Below are 10,016 nucleotides of genomic sequence, written 5' to 3'. Positions count from 1 at the left end.
TTTTTTAATACATTTAATACTTTCTGGGAACACTGGAATATTTTTCTTAATGATGTTTCTGTTTTACTCCAGGCACTCTGGGGGTGAGTCTGTCTCCATGCAGCGTTCCCGGCTGCCTGCCTTCCTTCGATCTACCGCCAGGAGACATGGAGGTCGGGCTGGGTGAGGGATGATTAGAGGAGGATGGAAAAGGTGGAGTTGTGAGAGCAGGAGAAAGAGAGTGGCAGAATATGGAGAGCAGCCTTTTGGGCTGACACCAGTTATCTAGACTTTTATTTCCAGAACTAAACTTCCACCCGAGCTAATGAATACTTTTTACTTTTTTTTTTGTGACAAATGATTTAAAACCAGATCATCGTTAGAATGGCCAATCTCCATCTTTGACTTTCTCTGCAGATGTGACATCATGTTAGTGATATTTTAGAGAAAATGACTGAATTGCACCATCTAGTGGTGTGCAAGAGCAGTTAAGAGCAGCAAAATGGTTTAAGTGAAGCATAAAATAGTGTTTCCAAAGAATTCATTCAGTTAAATGGGGAGATGGGGATGTCAGAATTTCAGCATGTTAAATGGGTTGGGTGTCTTTAATCTGAGTGGAGTTTTCTATTCAATTCATAAAACTGGAGGAAATTCACTTGTAAAAGCTGAGAAAATGATGGAAACTCTTCTAAAGATGCACAGATGGCGAGAGCACAGGAGACGAAAATGAAATAACAGCCAGTGTTTTCTTTCTATTTTCAGGTATCCACGGGGAACCTGGAATAAAGAGGTCAAAGGTGAGTCGGATTTTAACCTTAACAGCCTGAATGTGCTTTTACCATCAGGCTGTATGGCTCAGTTTCTGTTGATCTTCTCCCTCAGGTGGCCTCTGCTGATGAGGTGGTCAAGACCATGATAGACCACATGACCAACCCAAGCAGCCAATCGCATCTGCCGCTGAAATCAGGTTCACTAAATGACATCGATCATGTATCATGCTGACCGTTAGTACGGCTGCTCTCCATGTGTGTGTTTTTTCCCTCTTTCCTACAGGAGACAGTGTGGTTGTGTGCGTGAACAACCTTGGAGCTCTGTCTTGCCTAGAGATGGCTGTGGTGACTAGATCGGCCATCATCTGCCTGGGTGTGTGTGTGTGTGTGTGTGTGTGTGTGTGTGTGTGTGTGTGTGTGAGGTAAGCATTTAACCATACTTAGCTGGGTCCTACTGTGCTTCTCTCACATGATCACCATTTTAACTTTAATATACAGGGAAATAAATACCTGCATCTCACTACACCCTGTGAGCTAAAATATCGTCCATGTAAAACATAACCTTGTCTCTTTTATTTTTCATAGCTTATGAATGGCAGTTTTTGTGAGTAGCTAGACTAACTAAAAGAAACCACAGTGGAACGTTAATGAATGCTATTGAATAACATTTTTTATTAGCACTTAGCATGAGCTCAGATGTGATTTGATTGGCTGGTTTTGGTGGGTGGGGGAACAGCACGATCATTCGATAATCTGGAATATGATTGGTGTTTTTTATAGAAAGCCTTGGAGTGGTGGTTGCCAGGGTGATGTCTGGGTTGTTCATGACCTCTCTGGAGATGGCAGGAGTGTCGCTGACCCTGATGAGGGCTGACAAGGAAACACTGAGGCTGATAGGTAAGTGTTCAAACACATAGCTTTGTTTTTCTAAACTTGTGAGGGCCTTTGTCATAACATCACAGTGTATTCAGAGCTTCAGAACTTCAAACTTCAGAAGCTTCAAAGTGAATGCTTACATGATCGACATGGCAGCAGCAACCAGTCAGTCAGCTCTTTGGCATGAAAACCACGAGGCAAACAACTAATCCAGTGGTCTAAAGAGCTTGGAAAGAAAAGCATCTGGACTTCTTGGAGTTTCCTTGAAGAAGTTTCACTTCTCATCCGAGAGGCTTCTTTGGTTCTAAGAGCACCTGGTGGAGAGTCATAGATTTTAAGCCCTATGTGAGTGTCCCCCGAAGAGGGTCATGGACCCCCTATTGATCCTCTACCTAATCACATGAGGCAAGATGTGAAAACAAGTCTGACCCAGAGGGTCTATCAATCTGTCAATCCTTTCCGTGTCCGGGCCGGGTGAGGTTTCCCGTGTTGAGTCAAATTAAGCCACAGGCTCCACTCCTGGTGGTGCGAGAGTGTTCAAGTCTGAAAGTCATATGTCTGAACAATCCCTTATGGAGTGGAGGAGACTAGCAGCAAGTAGAGAGCAGAGACCATGAAATCTCTGTGAAATTCACCAACATGTACCTACTTTCTGCATCTTTGAAGCGAGGAACTACTACTGGGCAGGAAAGATAACCGAGTGATGTATGACACAAGTTGGGATGGTCTCTTGGAGGTGTTTTCAAAAAAACTTCAGATTCAAAGGTCATTAGCTGACGTTATTAGGCTGTGTCACCACTTTGCCAAAGTCTGGAGGAAGACCCACTGTCACCCTCACGAGACTGATTTGGATGTTCAGGAACAACCCAGAAATCATCAAAGCGAGTTCTAAACTGGAAACTGCTGGAACACCAGCGCGTTTGTCCACAGTGAAGCGAGTTTTACATCTTCATGGATTGAGAGGGTACAGCCCAAGAAGGAAGATCCTGTGCCAAAACTTACATCTTCAAGCTTGACTGAAATGCCTTCTGAAGAAATGCTTTATGATTAGAAGAGGCAAAGATTGAGCTGTTTGGCCACAGAGAGATGTTTGGAGGAGTAAAGGTGAGGCTTTCAAAGCTTAAAACACTGTATGACACTATGACATCTCTGAGGGTGTTTTGCTACTGGTGGTACTGGTACATTGGATAAAGTGGATGGAATAATGAAGAAGGAGTACTTCTAAGTTCTTTAACTTCCCTTCAAATTGACAGCTAGGTGGTTGAAACTTGGACACAGTTGGTTTAAAAATTTGTTTAAATGGATAAAGCAGGCTAAAAGTAAGCTTGAAAGCTGCGGCCATGTCAGGAAACCAGGAAATTTAAATGAACTCCACCAATTCTACCAAGAAGAATGATCAAATATCATGCTAGAATTATGCCAGGAGCTTGTTGATGGCTACTCTGAGGGTGAAAACCCAAAATACCCAAACCCAACCCAAAAATCACGATGTCATAAGTCACTGGACACTGAACATCCACGGTCACCACTTCATGGATAATGGACCTTCCATGTGTATGGACATGTGCAGGTATATATGTATGTATATGTATACATATGTATATTTAGTGTGTACATGTGTGTGTGTACATGTCTATAAACAGGAATAGTAGTGGTACAATAGTTATATCAAGCTATATAGTTTATGTCTTGCATATTTCCAACCATATCCATAATCACATACTGTGTATGCTACCATTGTATACAGTGTATTATCTTCCTTTTTTCATTGATTGTACTTATTGTATTTTTGTATTTCCTTCTGATATCTGTACCTGAGCTGAGGTGATGCAAAAATTTCCCCGTTGTGGCATCAATAAAGTCTTATCTTATCTCTCTCTTAAATAAATTCAGACTTTTGCACCCAGTTCTTGATTTCTCATTAGATTTAAATTAAGTTATTAGATTTATGCTGAACAATTATTCTACCCTGGAAAAGGACTGGTTCAAAGTAATCATAAATCCAAACTTAGCAGGACTTTCATCCCCAAGATGAGTGAATATTAACTTCTGATAGAACCACACAAATAAGCACTCTCATATGGGTTCAGAGACACAGATTTATATGATAAATAAATTTGTTACTAATGAAAAACGCACACCTCCTTTGTCCCATCAAGATGCTAAGACTACTGCCCCTGCCTGGCCAAACCTCAGCAATGTGTGTTTGAGTGGACGCAGCTACATCACAGAACCACAAACAACCTTCAAACGGCCACAAGATGAGAAGCACTCTGAAGGTTAGTTCATGAGCTTTTTGTGTATGTGTATTGCAATCAATTATTGTAATGCATTACTTATTCAAGGCTTATAATTGAACACGTTTAAAACTTGTTTACCTGCATGAAATTGAAACAGGATGAACAAAAGGAAACCAACAAATTGTGCTGTCAGAGAGGGCATATTGGACATTCCAGTTAGGACACATAACATCCATTAACTCTTACTCTCTAGCCCAGTATATAATTTCTGATCTATATCTTAATAAAATAGTTTGGGCTTTTTTAAATGGAAGTTTGTTTTGTTATTCTTGGCAGGACCACTTAGTCCTGTGATGCATAAAGCCTTGGAGAAGATTTGCTCCACTCTGTTGGAAAAGCAGGAGGAACTCAATTCCCTTGATCGTGCGTCCGGGGATGGAGACTGTGGTAATACTCATGCTCAGGCTGCTAGAGGTAAGAAACTGTGATTACTATCTTCAGTAGCTTAAAGAGGAACTTGTAAAAATAGTGAAGATGCTTGTTCAGCCATTCAGGAGTGGCTTCAAGGACATGTGGTCCCCGGTTGCCCCGGGAAGCTGTTATCAGTCGTTGCTGGATTGGTGCAGGAGAAAATGGGCGGGTCTTCAGGAGCGGTGGGTTTATTGATTCAAGTGGTGTTTGACTGCAGTATTCTGTCTTAATCAGCACAAGCACATGTACTAATGCTCAGTTTATTTCAGTTGTACAGTCTGTTCCTCACTGCGGCAGCCGGTCATGTGACCGAGGGGCGGAGCAATGCTGCAGCCTGGGCCACTGCTATGAATGCTGGGACAGAAGCAATGAAAAAGTAAGGGTTGGTAACATTTTCATGTCTGTATTTATTTCAAAGTCCACTTTTCTTCTTCATATGGCCATTTAACTGCTGTTCCAGAGTTTTTGATCTTATGATCAATGTTGGCGTGCTGCTCTCCAGTTGGTTTAAAAGAAACTTAGTTTATTCATTACTACAGTCGCATCATCAGCAAATGCTATACTTCCAGTCTGAAAGCTCTGGAATATCCTGACATTTAACTTTTGAATTAATGCTCAGGTCCCATATTATTTGCCAACCTGGCAGGTGTGTGGTAGCCTTTGTCACCATTTTCAGTGTCATGCTCCTCCAAAAGTCCAACACTGAGTTTACTTCATCAGGTCTTTCGCCTGATGAAGCTTTAAGTTACAACATTCAGAACATAGTTAATATTAGCAGGGGATTTCACTACATCTCCTGGTTTATAACACAATGCAAAAATACCAAGTTCAGTTCTGGATTCATGTAAGTCACTTTTATCTTGTATCCTCTGCAAAAATCCAGTATTCTTCCCTGTCAGATTAGGACAGCCATTGTCTACAACAACTGCAAGTTTCTTCCTTTTCAGACCCAGCTTATCGCAGCATACAGTTAGGTCCTTGAACAAATGACTAGCTGTCATAGTCCATTTTTGCATTGCTGCTAGTTCCTCTGTAATCTCAAAAGTACAAAGATGAGTAAGTGGGCTGTTAGTGTATGTCACAACTCAAGGAGAATAAAAGTCAAGGAAGAGAAAAGTGCAAATTGTCTTCATTGTTTTTCAACCGAACCTCCAGATTTCTGTGCAATGGCCAGGTCGGACTTAAATGTTGACTTTCTTGCAGATATGGTGGTGCCGCCCCTGGAGACAGAACAATGGTAAGATTTTTGTCCCCCAAATCTCATTTAATCTGAATGACCTAATTTATGAAGAGTGTCTTTAGCAGTGAAGTTTCTTTGTTTCTCTTACCTTGTAGCTGGATGCTTTGTGCCCTGCAGTTGATGAACTGATTAAGCTGGCCACAGCTCCATCTGGTGGACACATGGCTGTACTGCAAAGTGCTGTGAAGGTATGGTGCCACCTGGTGTTGATGTGGTTGCACTGCTCACTCAGCAGATTTTTCTACATAATGTTCCTTTTGCTTCGGTCTCCACAGAAAGCTGCTTCAGGAGCGGAGGCAACTCGTGACCTTAAAGCAAGGGCTGGGAGAGCCAGCTACATCTCACCCAACCTGGTCAGCCTGCCAGACCCTGGTGCTGTAGCTGTGGCAACCATCTTGAAAGCTATTCTGGAGGTGCTAGAGGGGCGAAAGTGATGCAGCCACCAGGATAAGAGTAGAGGGCTAATGCTACCTAAACAAAACTGTGATGCAAGAGTGATTATCATTTAAAATATTTTGATTTTTTTGTGATGCATATTTTACATTTTTGGAAGCTATTTTTCACACTATACACAAAGTAAGTCATTACAAGCTGTTAAACTGAGTTTACGAAACAAAAGGATGTAAAAAATTATGGCAGCAGTGCAAAGATGTAAAGCAAAAATCAAGAAAAATAACTTTGGTATTGTCTCTAAAACATATTCCATTGAAAACTGAATCATATGAACAGCAGGAGACTTTTGTAGCAGAAGGGAATATTCATAGTTTCTACTAATAAAGGAAAAATCTATTAATAGATTGGTGTTAGTGATTTTGGTATTTGTTATTAAAAAAGCAAGATCCATTTATCCGTTTTTCTGGTACTGATCTGGGATCACAGGGAGTCCATCTCTTGAAAGGCCAAACTCTTCACTCTGTCTCTAAGGGAGAGCCCAGCTTTTTTCACTTTGTGATCAGATGCTCCATCACCGTTTCTTCCTGCTGCAGCGATGATCTTGACTTTATGAAGGGTTTGTGTGATTGATATCAGTATGATTCAGATAATTAGTGAAGATAAATGTTTGGGAAATTCTTTTGTTGCATTTCCTGCTATATGATGTGCAGTAAAGATAATCCTAAAGGCTGCAATACAGCAGCTTTTAAAGTGAGGCCACAACTCGTGCACACTAAGATGATCGCTTTCATGCAGCACATAATCTGTTGCCAGGTCTGTAGACCTTTTTTTTTTTATTGTTCAGATACACGTTTGTTCTTCACACAACACAACTTTTATAGCAGCAGCATTCATAGTTCATTGGTGGGTTTAACACCTCCTATGGTAAAAGGTTCAGGATGTGATGATATGAAAGGAAAATATTAACATGAAGATGACCTGCATTCATCTGTGCATGCATTCATGCAAACATCCATCATCCATGCATGCATGCATGCAGTCATCTACCCATACAATATCCATCCACGCATCTCCATAGTAATCAATGTATCCAACCATGTATGCATTGTTCATCCATCCATTCATCCTTCCATGCATGCATGCATCCAAACATGTATACATCATCCATCCACCCATCTACACATCTATCCATGATTCCTGCATGCATCATCTGTCTACCTATCTATCCATGCATCCATCAAAGTGTCCATCTACCCTTTGATGTCTGTCAGTCTGTTCGTGTGTCCGTACGGTGTTATCTTCATATTCAACTCTGGGTCCTGAAGGGAGTTGGAGCAGCTGCTTCTTTTATATATTTTTAATTTTAAATATGAAGGTCTTTTATCTTTCTTGTTCCACTGTGTGGCATAATACAGATTAAATGTAGTTTAGATTCCAGTGCAGTAGGACAGTCCTGATATAATAAAGTAACTAAGACATATTATGTGTACATATAGATATGTGTGCTTTAACAGCACACACCCACTCCCTGTCCTCTTCCACACAGTGAAAATGAGTGGACATGGTTCAACAACCGTGTCGTGATTCTCACAGTCTGTAAAGATTTTTCTCTTTGATGATTAAAACGTGCAGATAAAGTCTTTTCTTGTCTTCCTTGCTTCCTTTCAAACTTCGTTTCACACTGTATCAACGAAAAAAACAAAACAAAGAAACCCAGCTCTGCACCGACTTCCTGACACACATGCACAAAGTGTTGCTGTTTAGACTTTGAACACGCCCACACTCTCACACATATTAGAAACATGCTTCATGAAACGCTTTCAGTTTGAGCGACACCGCTGCACTCAGACCGCTGCAAAGGTATTTCTTTTCTTATTGTGTGTGTGTGTATCCACGATAAAACTATTGTTACAGCTTTTATTTTCAGGAGTGAGTCGTGTATTTTTAATTTAGCTAACTTTTGATTAAATGTTTTGGACTAAAGTTTCCAAACGTGATACGCACCTGCTTTATCCACTTTTCAAAATTGAATCTATGTACAAGTATAAAGAATTAATTTACTAACCGACACAACAGATGAGATGAATTTGTCGTTTAGGAAAACAGATAATTGTTCATGGCACAGATTCATGAAGATGCTGGAATCTTCATGAATCTATGATGTGAATCTCCTGTTCCACTACATCTCAAAGGTGCTCTACTGTTCTCACATATGGTGACTTTGGAGGCCTCTTGGGTGCAATGAACTCACTGTAATCTTCAAGAAACCAGCTTGAGATTATCCTGATCTTTGTGACATGGTGTATTATTCTGCACCTTGCACCTTTAGGCAAGTGTAGTTGTGATTTGGTGTTATATAAATAAAATACAATTGACTTGAAAAGGCAAGTCATGGCCAGGAATAACACTGATGCAGGCTGTGGTTTTTAAATGGTGCTCATTTGGGGCCCAAATGTGCCTAATGCCATTATACTAGCACCACCAGATGGAAGTATTAATACAATGCATCGATCTGTGCATCCATGTTCATGTAACACCAACTTTTGACTGCCATTTGAATTTTGCCACAGAAATCAAGACTCATCAGACCAGGCAACATTTTTCCAATGTCTTATTGTCTGTTTTTGGCGCTATATAAATAACATTGAATTAAACCTGCTTCAAGGTTCCTTGTTAATTCAGAAATGCTCTTCTGCATACTTTGGCTGTAATGAGTGTTTATTTGAGGTACCATTGTCTCTGGTCATTCTTCCCTGACCTCTGACATCAACAAGGCACCAGAACTGCTGCTCACTTTATATTTTCCCTTTCAGAGTATTCTCTGTAAACCACACAGATCACTGTGCAGTAAAATACCAGCAGATTAGCAGTTTCTGCAATACTTAGACCACCCTGTCCAGCACAAATAATCATACAACATTCAAAGTTTCTCAAATCACCTTTCTTCTTCATTCAGATGCAGTTTAGCAGCTTTACTGAATTAAACTGGGTGACAGGTGTATCCCACCAGAGGCCCTTTTTATGAAAGGCTAGAAAGTAGTTCAGGTACCCAACTGATGCAAACCTTGAAACTAACCTGCAAAAGCTGCAGAAACTCTGCTGCACATGTGTGAAGTATGCAGCTCAACTTGTTTGGTCCCGGTTGCCAAGATCGACCTATTTATAGAGCAACCTGGAGTGATTTAGAGAGCTGATAACCTCTGAGCATAACCGAGGTTGTGATGTTTAGGGAAGCAAAAATAAGGAAATGATATCCCGGGCATGCCCAACTTGCTGTGTGAAAATGCAAATAAGCTCCTTAAGTAATTTAAGTGAGAGCATTTGCTTATGTTGACTCATTAGTACTTTTTGCCTTCATACTGAGCAGCACAGAGGTGCCGACCTCTGTCTTTTGTATTTAATTTGCTGTGTGTGTGTCACAGGAACAGAGAAGACGCTGTCTTACTTGCTGTGCATTCTTGACTTTCTGAGTCAGGAGTACTTGTAAAACAAAGCTTGTATAAAGTGGAGAAAAGGGTCAGACTTTGGTGTGTTATTTTAAGTTGTTGCTTACGTTATCTTCCTTTAATTATAGCAAGTTCAAAATAAGTGTAGCTCGACCCTCTTGGGTTGATGTGACTTTTTTTTGAAGCAATGAGTTTGCATGAGTAGAGCTAATGTTGTGGTTCAGCCCGCTCTTGTTTCAAAATGGCTTTCAGCGAAAACTCGAACAAAATGCTCCTGAGATCTTCAGGATTTTCTACCTACAATCTAAAAAATAAAAAACCCTTTAAATCTCTGTGATGGTGAGAAATGTTTTTAGAGTAATTCATAGCAAAATGCACAATTTCTTTTTTAAAGTAAAGCTTGTGTGGTTCGGTTTAGATTACTTACGTTTGAATCTTTTTTTGAGAGCAAATCTTGCTCTTAAAAATGATACCTAAGCTTACCTTCAGTTTTCTTTTGATGATCATGAACTATAAGCTCACCATGACACAGTAAAAACCTTTCCTTTCAGAATCTTTTTGAGTCCCTCTGCTCTTAAAATGTACCAGGTTAAAGTTCCAT

The 10,016-nt window shown here is 40.4% G+C and overlaps 1 protein-coding gene and 1 long non-coding RNA gene across 2 annotated transcripts in view; both read left to right on the top strand.

Moving 5' to 3' along the window:
- tkfc (triokinase/FMN cyclase) overlaps positions 1–6,370 on the top strand; it is an 11,219-nt gene extending 4,849 nt beyond the window's left edge. Inside the window, exons 5-16 of the mRNA XM_005750539.1 lie at positions 64–162; positions 742–776; positions 862–946; positions 1,033–1,122; positions 1,530–1,646; positions 3,785–3,904; positions 4,202–4,339; positions 4,412–4,518; positions 4,606–4,712; positions 5,540–5,573; positions 5,672–5,764; positions 5,852–6,370. Coding sequence (XP_005750596.1) covers positions 64–162; positions 742–776; positions 862–946; positions 1,033–1,122; positions 1,530–1,646; positions 3,785–3,904; positions 4,202–4,339; positions 4,412–4,518; positions 4,606–4,712; positions 5,540–5,573; positions 5,672–5,764; positions 5,852–6,010 — 1,184 coding nt within the window. The 3' untranslated portion in view covers positions 6,011–6,370. The remainder of the gene's footprint in view (positions 1–63; positions 163–741; positions 777–861; positions 947–1,032; positions 1,123–1,529; positions 1,647–3,784; positions 3,905–4,201; positions 4,340–4,411; positions 4,519–4,605; positions 4,713–5,539; positions 5,574–5,671; positions 5,765–5,851) is intronic.
- Positions 6,371–7,798: 1,428 nt separating this feature from the next.
- The window catches only part of LOC102193058 (uncharacterized), a 6,530-nt gene continuing 4,312 nt past the window's right edge, over positions 7,799–10,016 (top strand). The window contains exon 1 of the long non-coding RNA XR_312212.2: positions 7,799–7,829. This is a non-coding gene — a long non-coding RNA (uncharacterized LOC102193058). The remainder of the gene's footprint in view (positions 7,830–10,016) is intronic.

Source organism: Pundamilia nyererei, unplaced genomic scaffold (genome assembly GCF_000239375.1).
Source record: "Pundamilia nyererei isolate P.nyererei 1_Seehausen unplaced genomic scaffold, PunNye1.0 scaffold00277, whole genome shotgun sequence".
NCBI lineage: Eukaryota > Metazoa > Chordata > Actinopteri > Cichliformes > Cichlidae > Pundamilia > Pundamilia nyererei.
Note: the sequence above shows the minus strand (reverse complement) of the source record. Positions and strands in the feature narration are given on the sequence as shown.